Source organism: Hibiscus syriacus, unplaced genomic scaffold (assembly GCF_006381635.1).
Source record: "Hibiscus syriacus cultivar Baekdansim isolate YM2019G1 unplaced genomic scaffold, ASM638163v2 tig00111779_pilon, whole genome shotgun sequence".
Classification (NCBI taxonomy): Eukaryota; Viridiplantae; Streptophyta; class Magnoliopsida; order Malvales; family Malvaceae; genus Hibiscus; species Hibiscus syriacus.
In genome coordinates, this window is record NW_024063176.1 from 1,351,516 (window position 1) to 1,371,321 (window position 19,806).

Genomic DNA, 19,806 nt, shown 5'->3' on the forward strand with positions numbered 1-19,806 from the left:
AAATATTTGTCATAATTGAAAAAGGTTCAACTTCTGTTGAAGTTAATGGCAGACTATGTCGCCAAATATTTCTGTCAATAAATATTCGAAGAATCGAACGAAAACCAACCTATGGTTTCATTGATACCAAGTAAAAAGCATACCAAAACTTTCATATGGTTCTTAAACTTAAAGTATATATATCAACGGAACACAATATCAAACAATAACAACAACTTCACAAGGACGCCCGGGCGCTACTACATCGAACCACCTTTAGTTTTTTTCTTGCGTGACCCTTTCAAGGAGGCCTTAGTTTTAGCCCATTCTTTTAATGAAGCAGAGCTTCTCATAAATGAACAAGTTTCCCCTGTGCTAGTATCTACACCGAAACCTTTGTCTGGTTCGGAGTTGCTTAAATTCTCAACTGCCAGATCAGAAGCATCCTTATCGGCATTGATGGTTTGATGATTGCTTTTCAGAATACTCTCAACAGAGTCTCTTTCTTTTCCGACACCTGAAGCTGTATATTGCTCAGTTATGTTGCTAAGATTTCCGGCAGCAGACAGCAGAGCATCCTCGCCAACGGGCTTTGCAACCTCGTCTAATGCAGTAGTGCCTGGCAAAATTTCTGAGATACTATAAGAATTGCTCTTATTACTTACCAGTTGAATCCAGGAGGACTTGTGGAGCCATGCAGAACCTCTTCCTGCGTTATGTGAACCCGTGGTAGGTTGGTTTGGTTGAGCTTCATCAACCACATTCGCTATTTCCGTTTTGCTTGACATGCCTTCCACGTTTTCAGATGTCAACAGCTTCTCATTCTTGCTATCAAGAGAGTTGTTCACTTTGGGACCATAAAAAATATGCTGCTTTTCCTCGGTGGTGTCGACATTTTGCAGAACGTTGGAGAGACTGAAAGCACTATCATTTTTATCTCCAACAAGTGCCTTCCATGAAGACTTCTGAGACCACAAACTAGTACTTGATTGGGCAACAAAGGGTCCCTTCTCAGCAGGTACAATAGAGACAACTTCATTTTCATTCCTTTCCTCGGAAGAAATTGGTTTCATCTTCTTTTTAGGAAGTAAATGATCTTTTTCCTCATTGTGATCATCCTCAGCTGATCTATCTTCAGAAGTTCGCGCCTCGCCAGATTTGAACTTCTATACGTCATCACAAAAATATGAACTAATTAGGACCTGAACCTGATATTAGTATATAAGAAACAAACAACTTCTATGTGCCAATTGAAAAAGAGGGCAACCATTTTCGATGATACCTTAGCACACTTCATACTTCCTGACAAACTCGCCCCTTTATTTCCTGCAGATGCCACATTAATTACGATGTCGTCTTCATCAGTTTCATTCTCCTCAAAATTTGCTTCACTCTCATCAGACTGTGAATTCCTTCCCACTAGAGGTGAAACAGAAACAATTTCATGTTTATTGTCTTTATTTGGTAGTGGTTTCCTCCTCTTCTTTTCAGGATGCAAAGTACTCTTCTTCTGCAAATTGCCTGGATTCGGAATCACTCCATCCTTCGAAATTCTGTTTTCACCGAGTCTAGTTTTCTGTGTGTTTAATACAGCAAGAGAATAAAATTAATTACAAGGATAACAAAACACCAATAGACCATGAAAACTTCGCAATAAAATTGTACCTCGGTGGAAATTTTTTCCGGCTCCCTGGTCCTAGCTGTTCGGTTATTAGCATTAGAAACAACATTAATTATGATATCATCATCATCATCATCGTCATTTTCCTCCACATCAGACAGCAAATCCTTTACTGGTTCAATGACATCATCTCTTTCCTTTGCTATGGCAGCCCTGCTAGTGTTGGAAACATTTTCCCTCTCAAAGAGCTTGTTCATTACCGAGCTCATCATACTAAGCTCTTCCTCATTCATGGCACCACCAATTTCTTCATGATGTTGAACGACTTTTGGTTTCGTAGCATCAAAACGACCAGAATGCTCTTCACAATCACAAAAATGAATCGGGAGGGCAGAGGTTTGAACACGTTGGAAACTATACCTATGCTTTCCAGTCCCGCTAAATGGCAACGATTTGACCTGCACAACAGACAAGCTTCTCATGCTCTCTAGGGTTTTTCTAGAAGCTAACAATACCCAATAATATAAAAAAGACCAATGTTACTCGGATTTGGATGTGAGTGTCCGATATGGACATCTGTCCAAACGCCGGTATCTTGTGAGTTCATGATTTGTACAGTTTCAGCTGAAGCTAACAATTCCAAGTAACATAACAATGACCAATATTATTCGAATTTGGATGTTAGTATGAAAACACACACACACACACATATATATATCATGATGTCTGTGGTTTCATCTGAAGCTAACAATTCCAAGTAACATAACAAAGATCGATATTACTTGAATTTGGATGTTAGTGTTCAATATGAATACACACACACACACATATATATATTCAGTTGAAGATAACAATTCCAAGTAACATAACAAAGGCCGATATTACTCGAATTTCGATGTTAGTGTTCGATATGAATACACACACGCAAATTATACCAGAAAATGTTTTAATGAAAGCCAATTGTAGCGAAACAAACACTCTTATATTTAAAGGAAAATAAATCTAACCTTTGATAATCTAGGAAAGAAGATCCGAAGCTGGTTGTTTTGGGAACCTTGAACCTTGTTTTTCCCGTTGGGGCTATCTGAAGAAGATTGCTTGGCTTGATGGGTTCCTTCTTCAGCTTCAGCTTCAGCTTCATCTTGTGTCTCCTCCCATTCCCGTTTCATGCGAGCAAGAAAGTGCTCTTTGGCCTTTTCGAGCTTCAGCTTGCCGCCTTTCCAAGCGCACCCATTATACTGTATAAATTGCAGACACACACAAAAAACAAATTAAGCAATAAATTTCTGAATCAGTAACCTAGAAATTACAATTTAAAAAGATTTCCCACCATGCTAAAAAGCTTGGAGATTGAGTTGGAAGAAGAGGGGAGTATGTCGACGTAAGCGAAACTGCGGCCTTTGGTCCTTACGATGTCCACTCCTTCCACCGTTCCCACGGCGGAGAATATTTTCCGCAGATCATCGCTGCTGACGCTCTGCCCCAAACCTCCCACATGTATTCTTGTTCTACTCGTGGCTGCGGAGCTGCCGCCATTGCCGTCTCTGTTATTCTAGTTCATTAGTTTCGCTACTAAAGAGCATATTTTTGGGTATTTCAGGGCTTATGGGCCTCAAACCTTTTGTGTTTGGGCTTCCCAACTAAATATAAAAAAGGGAATGATAATGATATTAATTTAATTACATATTAATTGAATTATTCTTTGATAAATTTAAAATTTAATTATAAAAAAAATTAGTGTTGAATTTTTAAAGTTTAATTAATATTTATAAAATTATTTGATAGGTTAGTAAAAATAAATTATTAAATATATTTTTTGTTCAATAAGAATAAAGATAAAGTATATTATAGGACACTCAATTATGTAAACATAATTTTTTTTATTTGTGATCTTTCAACTGTTACAAAATGATAAGTGATTGTTTTAAACGATTACAAAAGAATCCCTTGTAACGTTAAAATAATAATAAATTTTAATGAGTTTAAAGATCATTTTACAATAGTTTTTTTTAACATTTTTTAACTAGAGGGAATTTTACTTCTTGAATTCACATCTAGGGGAGAGGGGGTGTTAACAGAGAATTTTTAACAACTTGTTCTAGATATTGTTGACACCATTTTACAATAGGTTGATAAGTTCTAAAATCATTTTATAATAGTTAGATAAATTTTAATGAGTATTTTATAATCGTTGATCTTATTAAAAAAAGTCAAATATTTCATTTCATTAAACGAACTAATTTTAATACCTGTGTTTTTTATATTTTAATTAGGTCACTACACTAATTGTTAAGAGATTAAAAGTGTCATAAAAAAACACACAAAAAAAAGTGAGAACATCTCAACTTGCTCTGATTTCCTTAGCTCCATTTGAACCAAAACGGGCCCAACTCGTCATTAAAAAAGAAAATTGTCACCTTTTAAGTTGCTTTACACAAGAATAAAAAATAAAAAAGATCATTTATCATGAACCAGAAAGAAAAGTAGGTGAAAAAGGGAACAATTAACTTTTTCACCAATAATCAATTAATATAGTGAGATGAGATATTGGATCTCGTTAGAAGTTCAGATTCTAATATTATGAATGAAGTAAATTAAGTTGAAAGTGTTGTCTCATAATGTACATATGAAGTACACGATCTAGATTATTTCTTCGATTAGGTATTTTTCAATGTGAAAATTTCTCATTTTGCATACTCCACACTTGATATGCATTTTGAGTAAAATTTCAAAAACATGCAAGTCATATTAAGTTCGATAAATGCTCGGCCGCAATACAATTCTCCAATATATAATACCAACTAAACTACTCATATGGACAACTTTTGAGTGAAAAAGCTAAATCAAGAACAAATATAATCTCTAGTTACAACTTTTGGACAAGCCAAGCCGAAGTTCAGATAAATCAAATATATACATATAGATGCCTAGACAAAAAATGGTTCCTGATATTTTTTTTTCAATCCGATTTGGGATCATAGCTGTTCGTATGGTAGATGAAATCAAATTAAAGTTCTTTGGAATCGAATGAATTACTATATAACTCATTATGTGCCAGTCTCAACAGACATAAGGAAGTGGTTTACTTTTTAGGGACTGTATTTGGAATACTTATTTCTTGGTTATCAGGCGTTACAGTTGGTACATTTGGCAATGGTTTATCCATAAGAGTTTCATCTGGTGTTGGTTTGTCGCTGGCAGATGTGGCTGGATTGCTTTCTAATAAAGCGATCATATGTTGATTTCTCCCTGATGTGGTATTAGGAGCTTTATCACCTGAAGCAGGTTCACTTGCTTTTGATATAGGTGGTGGTGCTTCTATTAGCGTGCCGAGTGTTGCAGTTGATGCATCAAGAGGTGGCTCTCTAATTGATGTGTCTGATGTTGCTGCTGGTGCACCAGGACGCGCTTAACATATAGGTGTACCTGGTGTTGCAGTTGTTGCACCAGGAGGTGGTGATCCTATAGGTTTTTCTGATGTTGCAGTCGTTGCACCAAGAGATGTTTTTCGTATTGGTGTGCCTGATGTTGCAGCCATTACACCAGGAGATGGTGCTCGTATTAGCGTGCCTGATGTTGTAGCCGATGCACTGGGAGATGATGCTCCAATAGGCATTCATGGTGTTACAACTGGTGCATTGGGAGGTGATGCTCCTATTCACATGCCAGGTGGTGCTTCTATTGGCTTGTCTTGTTTTGCAGTTGGTGCACCGATAGGCGGTGCTCCTATTGGATTGCATGATGTAATATCCAGTGCATAGGGAGGTGGTGCTCCTATTGGCTTGCTTGATATAGCATCTAGTGTATCGGGAGGTGGTGCACTAGTTTGTATGCCTGGTATTGCAGCTGGAGGTGATGCTCTTATTAGTTTTCCTGGTGTAGCATCTAATTTTGTGGGAGGTGGTGCTTCTGTTTACACGTTTGGTGTTGCAGCAAGAGGTAATGCTCCTATTGGCTTTTCGGGTAGATGATCTCGTACATCGGAAGGTTGTGCTCCTCTTGGCATGCCTGGTGTTGCAGCTGAAGGTGGTAAACTGAATAATATGGTAAACTGAATATTCTCAATAAAATAGGCTTGAGTGTGAATGTTGAACATGTGCATGTAAGAAAGTATTGGAAATAGCACCAACGTACACTAAGGCATGTCAACTCTCCATGATTTGCAAGGCGAAGAGCAAGTCCTCTTAAATCATGACTCGGTAAAGCTCATTTCACTGAACCCGCAGTGGCTAACCTTTTAAGAGCTTCGCGAGCAATGTCAACCTGAGCTGTAGCATCGACTGCATCGATAAGGTCCATAAACTCCTAGGCGAATTTTACGATTCCTTGAACAGACTCGACCAAATTTTCCTTCTTAGCGGTTAGATTAAGGATATCTTTCATATCAAGCCCTGGATTATCCTGTCTTATGTCCCTGCAGTTGCTCATTTTAAGAAGACATTGAAGAGCTCTTTTCAAATCATTACTCTTCATGGCTAAATCAAACTCCAACCTGTAAATATGGAATACCAATGAAATTGAAGAAAACGAGGATCAAACTGCAATGTAAGAATAACATATGGTTCTTGCTGTACTTTAATCAACACAAACACTGACAACAATGTATTATACTTATCGAGAGTGATTCATCCATGTAAACTCGAACAATTATAGTTGTTTGAGCATAAACTTTCTTGAGCAGACAGAGGGACTGCTACAGGTTAAGTTACAGACAGCCACACACAAAAGGTAGCGGATATTAAAGCAATCCAGAATGCAAAGGCATGCATGTATGCGTAAGAGAGCGAGAAATCTTAACATTGATTTTTTTTTCAACTGAAAGAAAAGTTCATTACAAAGTAAAAAGTAAAAAAATCTCACCATAACCATAAAAAGACCGAGCAAAAAATAGGTAAGGCGAACCTCTTAGATATGCCAGGTAAATGAAGTGCTTCAGTGGCATATCCCATTCCGAGTAAAAATTGTGCTAAATCATCATGATGTTCCCTGGCAAGCCGAATTGCCCTGCAAAGGAAAATAATGAGATTGCACAAAATTTCTGATTTGAAATAGAAAAGATTTTTTTTTTTGTGTGTACCATTTCACTGCACTAACGGCATCTCCATAAGCACGAGGCACCGACAACGAATGCCTGGATGACTTAGGGACAAGGCATGCACAGTCACATACCTATAAAGAAATAGTAGAGTGATTAATTCTTTAGCAAGACATTGCATATCTCAAAGTAGCGAAACATGCTACCTATCAATGAGCCAGAGAACTCCATCTCTAATACCAACCACAATTAATGGTCTGACTGGTCGCTTTTGCTCAGTTGAAAAATGAGTAACTGCTACTGTGACCCCTCCACCACCAACAACTATCTCATTAACCTTTTTTTCTTCTATGGCATCCCCCAAAACGTTAAGTTGCTTTGGAGACGACAAAAAAGCTGGCACAGAAGGAGCGTGCTGGAAAGAAGCTAATCGAACCACTTGACAAGTAAACACAATGATACAAGATAGAGACCCTTATTCAAGTTGTATATGTAACACCCCAATTTAAGGGTTAAATTTAAAAAATTATAAAGTGGTGAATTTAATTGGGATTTTGGAAGGAAATTGAGGATTAAATTGAAAAATTTCAAAGTTGGCATACCATTTTAAGAAGTACAGAAAGTTTAATGACTAAACTCATGGTTTCCCAATTTTTATTATAAGTTGAATTATAAACTCTCCCGTGCGCAGGTTCAGTAGAAATTTTTTTCCAGTTTTCCCTCTCCAACAACCCTCCTTCCAACTCCGATCAACTCGCCGTCTGACCTCCGATCGACGAACCGAAATAACCATCGTGTTCGTTGTCGACCAAGGAACAAATCTCCTCAAACCTTTCGTCGTGAATCATCACCGTTCGTCGTTAATTTTAGTCAGAAATATCATCGGTAATAACTCGATTTCAGTTGGTTTTTCGTCGATTCACGACAATTCAGTCATCCGTTTACAACACCTCCTGCACCATCGTGTTCCTTGCATCGTTCCGAGTCCACCGGTGTTCTCCGTTTCTCCGTCGTCGCCGGCACGTAGAGGGGTGAGACCGTCAAAGTTTCTGACGTTTCGGAATCGAGCTCTTCGCCGTTTAAAATTGTGAACCGAGTTTGGTAAGTGTCTCAAAATGTCTTAAAATAATTTTTAGGAATTTTTCCGAGAATTTTCCGACACCGTGTTACTGTTCACGCGCCCCACGCGCCAACCCTGAGAGTGAGCATTGTCTGGTTGTAATTAATTTCTGTTTGGGTGTTATTTATGTAAATTTCAGGTGTTAGTTTCGTAAATATTTACAGAATGTGGCTGATTTTGTAATTAATTTCTGTTATGGTGATATTTGTGTAAAATGGTCGACTGTTGAACGTTGACCGGCGTTGACCACAGTTGACCAGAACATTGACCGAGCATTAAACGACTTTTGATTTTGACCGCGTATACCTATCATGACGTTTTTCGATGTTCCAAATCCGATTCTGTAGTCTGTTTTTCGAAATTCAGACTCGAATGCCTCGAAATTGCCAGTCAAACCCGTTTACCTTGATTTTGACCAAAAATTTCAAATTTTCGAAAAGTCATATTTTATGCTTTCGTCGTCGTGAATCCGAATCCGAAGTCTGTTTCGCCAAATTCAAACCCAGTAAGCTATTTTCACTAATTTATCATCCGATTCGATCCGTTTTTCAAAAGTAAGCTCCGTTTTTTATGTAATTTCTGTTGATATGGATCCGAGGAAATATTGGAAAATGATTTCAAGATCGAGGGCGTTCGAATGGAATTTAATGGTCGATCAGTATTACACGGAAATCGAGATAATACTTTACTACCTCTTTATGCTTTATGGAACATGTGAATATTGGTAAATGCATGAATGTAACTGTTTGGTCTAATATGTGTAATTAATGAAGTTATACACTTGATTCTAATATAGTAAAAACTCGGTATCTGAATATGGCTCAGATGACTATTATAAAAATTGGAGGACAGTTGGAATTAAATTTCAAGTTATGGAATTAAGTGATAAAGGAATCAACCATGGATATGTAGATTATAATTTATCTCATTAAAGGTACTTGGATAAATTATGAGAATATTTCGATTTGGTAAAATTATGAAAATACCCTTATATTGTAGGATGACAAGAATTGTCTCTGGAAGATGGTTAATAACTCTGAAAAGACATATTGATCCAATATAATTACAGATGTGCATAAGAAATGATAGTTTTGTTTAGAAAATTTGGATAACTGGTTTTTAACGCCAAAAAGGACTTGCGCAAGATGTTAGAAGTTTGTTAAGGAATAATTTCAAGATAAGAGAATGTTCGGGAAAGCAATTGACCATATGATCTTTAAATTATAATTATTTTTGTTAAGAGATAATATCTGGTTAGGAAATTACGAAAATACCCCTGAGAGGTAAAATAGTCCGAGTTGACCCTGAATGAGAAACTACTTTGAGGATTTGTACTTAACTCGATTAAGTACAAATTTGATTGATAAGATCCTGACTTAGTGCAGAAAAATTCATGATATTTCGTTTGTAAAATCTGATAAGGCACTTTACTCGAAAATATTCGAGTTATAAGTAAATACATGAAGAATGATTTATCAATTGTGCTCTTTTATCAGAATTGTTTGAAATGACTGAAGTAAATGATAAGATTAAATTAAATAATAAGATCGGATGGAAGGAAAATATTGAAATACCGTAGATCTATAAAATGACCAAAATACCCCTATAATGGAAATGACTCAAGAATATCACCAAGCTCATGAATGATTGGATATCTTCGCGCTCTGAAATAAATGGAATAAAACAGAGTACCATAATTACCAAAATACCCTTATGGCCTAGACTAAGTAGATGTTTTAAATTAATTAAGGAATCCAAGTAAATATGGGTGTTGTACTACCCTTAAAAGTTACGGAACACAACTTAAATGAGTCGATCAACCTTAATGATATGTTAGTACCTGAACGACATATATATTATTTGAACGCGTGTTCGTCTTCTCAAGTTTGGTTCGATGATAATTTTGGAAATATTCTACTCAACAACTCTAGATCGCATTCAATACTAAGAATTTTCTATTTGTTCGACAAATCAACACGAAGACCGAACTGAACAAAAAGGAAGTACAATACGTATCCGAAATTCAGAAATGTCTGGAATTACTCTGGAAAATTCCGAAGTAGTTGGAATAGACTTGACTGCTAAATGAACTAGGTAACCTCAAGGATTGAGGATTAAGTAAGAGATTGGAATAAGCCTGAAAACTCGGATGAACTTATGTGATGTATCATCCCTATGGATTATGGACCATAAATCATGTACGTCGGTATTTCCTGATATAGTTGACACATGGAAATGAAATGAAGACCATTAGAATATATGTTAGTCTCCTTAAGATCTGTTCAGTGATGACTCAGAAGGGGATCTATTGATAAGAATATTCTGGGAAATATTCATCTGGAGTTGTTCGATAATTTGATCAATCAACATAGATTGTAAAGGCCCTGAATCTTCGTTATTCCTTATCAGCTCAAATCACTCTAGTCATGTATGAAAACGTAAGTAACTCATATGTAAAGGATTTTGAATCCCTTCGGATTACGTAGAGCTTCCAATAAATGTCCGAATAAGATAATCATGATAAGCATATTATGAATAATTGATGATTTTGTCAGTTAACAAACTCTTCTAATAGTGATTCTAATTTTCGGCATTCTATCGGTAAACTGAAGATTTGTGTTTCTCTGCTCGATAAGATTATCATGTATCTCTAAATAATATCTGGAAACTCTAGTGTGTTCCCTACTTATATGAATATTTTATCTGATTTCTGATTTGAATTCTGTTTTGTCATCTGATCTGAAATCTGTTCTTATTCCTAACCTGGATTCTGTTATGATATCTGATCTGAATTATGTTTTGATTTTTGATATCTCCGTTTACCGACGGAGAAATGTTTTATCTGAGGGTTTATTGTTGGAGGAAGATTATTTGCAGACTCCTCGGCTTTGTGCTCAGGGTCTAAATGGCATGTGCGGTTGGGTGTATAGTTATGGGGAACCTATACATTTATGATGTGAACGGATTGGGGTATATATATATATGTTTTAAAAGATCTGTATTTTTTTACTGGTTTTACGGGAACACACTAGAAAACCTATTATGATCTCCGGAACCTAGACATCCGAAATATTTTCATCTGAAATGAATACTATCTGTTACTACCTGCGATATCAATGGACCTCAACTCAGCCTAAAAATCTGTAGATATATGAACCAATAAGAAAATGTATGTTTATCTGTATCTGCAAGTTCTTCAGCATCATCTGGTCGTTCTGTATTTCTGAGCTTTCCGAAGCTCACTCTATTACTCAATATTGCAGGTTAAAAGAATTGTACCAGTACAATTATCGACATCAGTAAGGGAGTTCTTCCAGTGTTGTTGCAGAGTATGGTACATGTGATTAGGGGGCAAGTAATTGTATTTTGTTTTAATATTTGAGTCTGAAAATTTGTTTTATTTATGTATACTGATAAATCATTTTATAAGTTACATGTTTTAATAAAAGTTTAAATTTTCCGCTATTTTTACAATGGGTCGCTCCGGTAGCCCTAATGTGACACTCCAGATCGGATGGAGTTTATATTTAGTGGTATCAGAGCTATGGTTGAGTCAAATTTTTTTTCAAGATAGACCGACCGGTCGATTTTCTAAACGATGTCTGATCAATATATACCCCTAGACTAGAATCGTACCTCTCTGAGCTGGAACTCCAGGACTGAGTCTCTATCTGTAACGAGTAAACCGAAGTTTCTATTCGTTAAGGCTATACTTGTACAAAAAAAAATACCAGTAATATCTATATAAACGTAGTGATGTACCTAATGAGCCATGTGAGAGTTATTTATCTGAAAAATTCTGACTCGACTCCGGAAATGAAATTGGGGTATGCTACTGCTCTATGAGTCTATTCTCATGACAAAGACTGAATTGATTACTCAAGGAAATTTTCATTCGGATTCTTTTATTGAAATAAGGAAAAGTTATGATAAGAATGTATACTCAACAGGTTAAGGATTAGTGGATGATCTGTACTTTTGTAAAAGCTACTTAAAGATATGAGAGAACTAATGGAAGTTTTATTTCTGCAATAATGTGACAAGAATTAATTTCGAGGAAGAAATTCTTTTAAGGAGGGGAGAATTGTAACACTCGAATTTAAGGGCTAAATTTAAGAAATTATAAAGTGGTGAATTTCGAGAGTATGCATCGTCTGGTTGTAATTAATTTCTGTTTGGGTGTTATTTGTGTAAAATTCGGGTATTCGTTTCGTAAATATTTATAGAAGGTGGCTGATTTTGTAATTAATTTCTGTTAGGGCGATATTTGTGTAAAATGGTCGACTGCTGACAGTTGACCGACGTTGACCACAATTGACCAGAACTTTGACCGAACATTAAACGACCTTTGACTTTGACCGAGTATACTTATCCTACCATTTTTCGACGTTCCAAATCCGATTCCGTAGTCCGTTTTTTAAAATTCGGACCCAAAGGCCTCCAAATTGCCAGTCAAACACGTTAACTATGATTTTGACCGAAAGTTTCAAATTTTTGAAAATACATATTTTATGCTTTTAACGTCCTAAATCCGAATTCGAAGTCCGTTTCGCTAAATTCAAACCCGATAAGCTGTTTTTCAATGATTTATAATCTAATTTGGTCTATTTTTCAGAATTAAGCTCCATTTTTTATGTAATTTATGTTGATATGTATCCGAGGAAATATTGGAAAATGATTTCAAGATCGAGGGCGTTCGAATGGAATTTAATGGTCGATCAGTATTGCATGGAAATCGAGGTAATACTTTACTACCTCTTTATGCTTTATGGAGCATGTGAATATTGGTAAATGCATGAATGGAAATGTTTGGTCTAATATGTATAATTAATGAAATTCTACACTTGATTCTAATATAGTAAAAACTCGGTATCTAAATATGGCTCAGATGACTATTATAAGAATTAGAGGACAGTTGGAATTAAATTTCAAGTTCTGGAATTAAGTGATAAAGGAATCACCCATGAATTTGTAGATTATAATTTATCTCATTAAAGGTACTTGAAGAATAAATTATGAGAATATTTCGATTTGGTAAAATTATGAAAATACCCTTATATTGTTGGATGACAAGAATTGTCTCTGGAAGATGGTTAATAACTCTGAAAAGACATATTGATCCGATATAATTACAGATGTGCATAAGAAATGATAGTTTTGTTTAAAAAATTTGGATAACTGATTTTTAATGCAAAAAAGGGTTTGCGCAAGATGCTAGAAGTTTGTTAAGGAATAATTTCAAGATCAGAGAATGTTCGGGAAAGCAATTAACCATATGATCTTTAAATTATAATTATTTTCGTTAAGAGCTAATATAGAAATTATATGGTTAGGAAATTATGAAAATACCCCTGAGAGGTAAAATAGTTTGAGTTGGCCCTGAATGAGAAACTACTTTGAGCATTTGTACTTAACTCGATTAAGTACGAATTTGATTGTTAAGATCCTGACTTAGTGCAGAAAAATTCCTGATATTCCGTTTGTAAAATCGGAGAAGGCACTTTACTCGAAAATATTCGAGTTATAAGTAAATACCTGAAGAATGATTTATCAATGGTGCTCTTTTGTCAGAATTGTTTGAAAGGACTGAAGTAAATGATAAGATTAAATTAAATAATAAGATCGGATGGAAGGAAAAGATTGAAATACCGTATATCTATAAAATGACCAAAATACCCCTGTAATGGAAATAACTCAAGAATATCACCAAGCTCAGGAATGATTGGATATCTTCGAGCTCTGAAATGAATGGAATAAAACGGATCACCATAATTACCAAAATACCCTTATGGCCTAGACTAAGTAGATGTTTTAAATTAATTAAGGAATCCAAGTATATATGGGTGTTGTACTACCCTTAAAAGTTATGGAACATAACTTAAGTGAGCCGATCAACCTTAATGATATGTCAGTACCTGAACGACATAGATATTATTCGAACGCGTGTTCGTCTTCTCAAATTTGGTTCGATGATAATTTTGGAAATATTCAGCTCAGTAACTCTAGATCGCATTCAGTACTAAGAATTTTCTATTTGTTCGACAAATCAACCACGAAGACCGAACTGAACTGAAATGAAGTACAATATGTATCCGAAATTCAGAAATGTCTGGAATTACTCTGGAAAATTCCGAAGTAGTTGGAATAGACTTGACTACTAAATGAACTAGGTAACCTCAAGGACTGAGGATTAAGTAAGAGATTGGAATAAGCGTGAAAACTCGGATGAACTTACGTGATGTATCATCCCTATGGATTATGAACCACAAATCAAGTACGTTGGTATTTTCTGATATAGTTGACACATGGAAATGAAATAAAGACCATTAGAATATCTGTTAGTCTCCTTAAGATATGTTCAGTGATAACTCAGAAGGTGATCTATGGATAAGAATATTTGGTATTAAAGAGTAAATACTCTGGAAGGTTAATGAATTTGACAAGTTGACAAGTATTAGTTCTGGGAGCTATCCATATGGAGTTGTTCGATAATTTGATCAATCAACATAGATTGTAAAGGCCCTGAATCTTCGTTATTCCTTATCAACTCAAATCACTCTAGTCATGTATGAAAATATAAGTAACTCATATGTAAAGGATTTTGAATACCCTTCGGATTACGTAGAGCTTCCGATAAATGTCCGAATAAGATAATCATGATAAGCATATTATGAATAATTGATGATTTTGTCAGTTAACAAACTCTTCTAATAGTGATTCTAAGTTTCAGCATTCTATCGGTAAACTGAAAATTTGTGTTTCTCTGCCCGTTAAGATTATCATGTATCTCTAAATAATATCTGGAAACTCTAGTGTGTTCCCTACTTATATGAATATTTTATCTGATTTCTGATTTGAATTCTGTTTTGACATTTGATCTGAAATCTGTTCTGATTCCTAACCTAGATTCTGTCTGATATCTGATCTGAATTAAGTTTTGATTTTTGATATCTCCGTTTACCGACGGAGAAATGTTTTATCTGGGGGTTTATTGTTGGAGGAAGATTATTTGCAGACTCCTCGGCTTTGTGCTCAAGGTCTAAATGGCATGTGCGGTTGGGTGTATGGTTCTGGGAAACCTACACATTTATGATGTGAACGGATGAGGGTATATATATATGTGTGTTTTAAAAGATCTGTATCTTTTTACTGGTTTTACGGGAACACACTAGAAAACCTATTCTGATCTCCGGAACCAAGACATCCGAAATATTTCCGTCTGAAATGAATACTATCTGTTACTACCTGCGATATCAATGGACCTCAACTCAGCCTAAAAATCTGTATATATCTGAACCAATAAGGAAATATATGTTTATATGTATCTGCAAGTTCTTTAGCATCATCTGGTAGTTCTGTATTACTAAGCTTTCCGAAGCTCACTCTATTACTCAACATTGCAGGTTAAAAGAATTGTACCAGTACAACTATCGACATCAGTAAAGGAGTTTTTCCGGCGTTGTTGCAGAGTATGGTACATGTGATTAGGGGGCATATAATTGCATTTTGTTTTAATAATTAAGTCTGAAAATCTATTTTATTTTTGTATACTGATAAATCATTTTATAAGTTACATGTTTTAATAAAAGTTTAAATTTTCTGTTATTTTTACAGTGGGTCGCTCTGGTGGCCCTAGTGTGACACTCCAGATCGGATCGGGTTATCCCCATCGGTATAAGGGGGTTGCATTTAGTGGTATCAGAGCTATGATTGAGTAAATTTTTTTTTCAAGCTAGACCGGTCGATCGAATTTCTAAACGATGTCTGATCAGTACATGCCCCTAGACTAGAATTGTACCTCTCTGAGCCGAAACTCTAGGGCTGAGTCCCTATCTGTAACGAGTAAACCGAAGTTTCTATCAGTTAAGGCTATACTTGTAAAAAAAATACCAGTAACATCTGTCTAAACGCTATGAAGTACCTCACGAGCCATGTGAGAGTTATTTATCTGAAAAATTCTGACTCGACTCTGGAAATGAAATTGGGGTATGCTACTGCTCTATGAGCCTATTCTCATGACAAAGACTGAATTGATTACTCAAGAAATTTTTTATTCGGGTTCTTTTTTTGAAATGAGAAAAAGTTATGATAAGAATGTATGCTTAGCTGGTTAACGATTAGTGGATGATCCGTACTTTTGTAAAAGCTACTTAAAGATATGAGAGAACTAATGGAAGTTTTATTTCTGCAATAATATGACATGAATGAATTTTGAGGACAAAAATCTTTTAAGGAGGAGATAATTGTAACACCTCAATTTAAGGGCTAAATTTAAGAAATTATAAAGTGGTGAATTTAATTGGGATTTTGTAAGGAAATTGAGGATTAAATTGAAAATTTTCAAAGTTGGCAGACCATTTTAAGAAGTACAGGAAATTAAGTGACTAAACTCATGGTTTACCCATTTTTATTATGAGTTGAATTATAAACTCCCCCGTGCGCAGGTTCAGCATAAAAAAATTTCCAGTTTTCCCTCTCCAACAACCCTCCTTCCAACTCTGATCTACTCGCCGTCTAACCTCCGATCGACGAACCGAAACCACCATCGTGTTCTTTATCGACCGAGGAACAAAATCTCTCAAACCTTTTTTCGTGAATCGTCACCGTTCATCGTTAATTTCAGTCGAAAGTATCGTCGATAATAACTCGATTTCAGTTGTTTTCTTGTCGATTCACGACGATTCGGTCATTCGTTTACGACACCTCCTGCACCATCGTGTTCCTTGCATCTTTCCGAGTCCACCAGTGTTCTCCGTTTCTCCATCATCACCGACGCGTGGAGGGGTGAGACCGTCAAGTTTTCGACGTTTCAGAATTGAGCTCTTCGCCGTTCAAAATTGTGAACCGAGCTTGGTAAGAGTCTCAAAATGCCTTAAAATAATTTTTAGGAATTTTTCTGAGAATTTTTCGACACCGTGTTACTGTTCACGTGCCCCACGCACCACCCCCGAGAGTGAGCATCGTCTGGTTGTAATTAATTTCTGTTTGGGTGTTATTTGTGTAAAATTCAAGTATTCATTTCGTAAATATTTATAGAAGGTGGCTGATTTTGTAATTAATTTATGTTAGGGTGATATTTGTGTAAAATGGTCGACTATTGACAGTTGACCGACGTTGACCACAATTGACCAGAACTTTGACCGGGCATTAAACGACCTTTGACTTTGACCGAGTATACCTATCCTGACGTTTTTCGACGTTCCAAATCCGATTCCGTAGTCCGTTTTTCAAAATTCAGACCCAAAGGCCTCCAAATTGCCAGTCAAACACGTTGACTATGATTTTGACTGAAAATTTCAAATTTTTAAAAGACATATTTTATGCTTTTGACGTCCTGAATCTGAATCCGAAGTTCGTTTCGCTAAATTCAAACCCGGTAAGCTGTTTTTCACTGATATATCATCTGATTCGATCTTTTTTTTTCCAGAATTAAGCTCCGTTTTTTATGTAATTTCTGTTAATATGTATCCGAGGAAATATTGGAAAATGATTTCAAGATCAAGGGCGTTCGAATGGAATTTAATGGTCGATCAATATTGCATGGAAATCGAGGTAATACTTTACTACCTCTTTATGCTTTATGGAACATGTGAATATTGGTAAATGCATGAATGGAAATGTTTGGTCTAATATGTATAATTAATGAAGTTCTACACTTGATTCTAATATAGTAAAAACTCGGTATCTAAATATGGCTCAGATGACTATTATAAGAATTCGAGGACAGTTGGAATTAAATTTCAAGTTCTGGAATTAAGTGATAAAGGAATCACCCATGAATTTGTAGATTATAATTTATCTCATTAAAGGTACTTGAAGGATAAATTATGAGAATATTTCGATTTGGTAAAATTACAAAAATACCCTTATATTGTAGGATGACAAGAATTGTCTCTGGGAGATGGTTAATAACTCTGAAAAGACATATTGATCCGATATAATTACAGATGTGCATAACAAATGATAGTTTTGTTTAGAAATTTTGGATAACTGATTTTTAACGCCAAAAAGGGTTTGCGTAAGATGCTAGAAGTTTGTTAAGGAATAATTTCAAGATCAGAGAATGTTCGGGAAAGTAATTAACCATAGGATCTTTAAATTATAATTATTTTCGTTAAGAGCAAATATCGAAATTATATGGTTAGGAAATTACGAAAATGCCCCTGAGAGGTTAAATAGTCCGAGTTGACCCTGAATGAGAAACTACTTTGAGGATTTGTACTTAACTCGATTAAGTACGAATTTGATCGTTAAGATCCTGACTTAGTGCAGAAAAATTCCTGATATTCTATTTGTAAAATCGGAGAAGGCACTTTACTCGAAAATATTTGAGTTATAAGTAAATATCTGAAGAATGATTTATCAATGGTGCACTTTTGTCAGAATTGTTTGAAAGGACTGAAGTAAATGAAAAGATTAAATTAAATAATAAGACTGGATGGAAGGAAAAGAATGAAATATCGTATATCTGTAACATGACCAAAATACCCCTGTAATGGAAATAACTCAAGAATATCACCAAGCTCAGGAATGATTGGATATCTTCGAGCTCTGAAATGAATAGAATAAAATGGATCACCATAATTACCAAAATACCCTTATGGCCTAGACTAAGTAGATGTTTTAAATTAATTAAGGAATCCAAGTATATATGGGTGTTCTACTACCCTTAAAAGTTATGGAACATAACTTAAATGAGCCGATCAACCTTAGTGATATGTCAGTACCTGAACGATATAGATATTATTCGAACGTGTGTTCGTCTTCTCAAGTTTGGTTCGATGATAATTTTGAAAATATTCAGCTCAGCAACTCTAGATCGCATTCAGTACTAAGAATTTTCTATTTGTTCGACAAATCAACCACGAAGACCGAACTGAACTGAAATGAAGTACAATATGTATCCGAAATTCAGAAATGTCAGGAATTACTCTGGAAAATTCTGACGTAGTTGGAATAGACTTGACTACTAAATGAACTAGGTAACCTCAAGGACTAAGGATTAAGTAAGAGATTGGAATAAGCCTGAAAACTCGGATGAACTTACGTGATGTATCATCCCTATGGATTATGAACCATAAATTAAGTACGTTGGTATTTCCTGATATAGTTGACACATGGAAATGAAATAAATACCATTAGAATATCTGTTAGTCTCCTTAAGATATGTTCAGTGATAACTCAGAAGGTGATCTATGGATAAGAATATTTGGTATTAAAGAGTAAATACTCTGGAAGGTTAATGAATTTGACAAGTTGACAAGTATTAGTTCTGGGAGCTATTCATCTGGAGTTGTTCGATAATTTGATCAATCAACATAGATTGTAAAGGCCCTGAATCTTCGTTATTCCTTATCAGCTCAAATCACTCTAGTCATGTATGAAAACATAAGTAACTCATATGTAAAGGATTTTGAATACCCTTCGGATTACGTAGAGCTTCTGATAAATGTCCGAATAAGATAATCATGATAAGCATATTATGAATAATTGATGAATTTGTCAGTTAACAAACTCTTCTAATAGTGATTCTAATTTTCGGCATTATATCGATAAACTGAAGATTTGTGTTTCTCTGCCAGATAAGATTATCATGTATCTCTAAATAATATCTATAAACTCTAGTGTGTTCCCTACTTATATGAATAGTTTATCTGATTTCTGATTTCAATTCTGTTTTGACATCTAATCTGAAATCTACTCTGATTCCTAATCTGGATTTTGTTCTGATATCTAATATGAATTATGTTTTGATTTTTGATATCTCTGTTTACTGACGGAGAAATGTTTTATTTGGGGGTTTATTGTTGGAGGAAGATTATTTGCAGACTCCTCGGCTTTGTGCTCAGGGTCTAAATGGCATGTGCGGTTGGGTGTATGGTTATGGGAAACCTACACATTTATGATGTGAACGGATAAGGGTATATATATATATATATGTGTGTTTTAAAAGATCGATATCTTTTTACTGGTTTTACGGGAACACGCTAGAAAACCTATTCTGATCTCCGGAACCTAGACATCCGAAATATTTCCATCTGAAATGAATAT

The 19,806-nt window shown here is 35.3% G+C and overlaps 3 protein-coding genes across 5 annotated transcripts in view; 1 reads left to right on the forward strand and 2 right to left on the reverse strand.

The window, feature by feature from the left end:
- Positions 1 to 100: 100 nt before the first annotated feature.
- LOC120170441 lies at positions 101 to 3,176 on the reverse strand. Of its 3 annotated transcripts, XM_039178373.1 has the most exons (6): positions 2,931 to 3,176; positions 2,608 to 2,838; positions 1,645 to 2,058; positions 1,501 to 1,555; positions 1,247 to 1,398; positions 101 to 1,145 (listed from the first exon to the last, which is right to left on the reverse strand). In XM_039178373.1, the coding sequence occupies exons 1-6, from the start codon at positions 2,931 to 2,933 to the stop codon at positions 240 to 242; spliced, it is 1,761 nt and encodes a 586-aa protein (XP_039034304.1). In that variant the 5' UTR covers positions 2,934 to 3,176; the 3' UTR covers positions 101 to 239. The 3 variants fall into 3 exon arrangements, with proteins under 3 accessions (XP_039034304.1, XP_039034303.1, XP_039034302.1); XM_039178372.1 differs by having other exon boundaries at positions 1,262 to 1,555; positions 2,931 to 3,175; XM_039178371.1 differs by having other exon boundaries at positions 1,247 to 1,555; positions 2,931 to 3,175.
- Positions 3,013 to 5,571, forward strand: LOC120170387. Its single transcript, XM_039178330.1, has 5 exons — positions 3,013 to 3,097; positions 4,730 to 4,786; positions 4,865 to 4,993; positions 5,039 to 5,301; positions 5,362 to 5,571. Exons 1-5 carry the CDS (start codon positions 3,013 to 3,015, stop codon positions 5,569 to 5,571), a joined length of 744 nt encoding a protein of 247 aa, XP_039034261.1.
- Positions 5,572 to 5,905: 334 nt separating this feature from the next.
- The window catches only part of LOC120170388, a 35,733-nt gene continuing 21,832 nt past the window's right edge, over positions 5,906 to 19,806 (reverse strand). The window contains exons 9-12 of the mRNA XM_039178331.1: positions 6,880 to 7,050; positions 6,678 to 6,769; positions 6,503 to 6,604; positions 5,906 to 6,092 (exon numbers count right to left, since the gene is read on the reverse strand). Coding sequence (XP_039034262.1) covers positions 5,906 to 6,092; positions 6,503 to 6,604; positions 6,678 to 6,769; positions 6,880 to 7,050 — 552 coding nt within the window. The remainder of the gene's footprint in view (positions 6,093 to 6,502; positions 6,605 to 6,677; positions 6,770 to 6,879; positions 7,051 to 19,806) is intronic.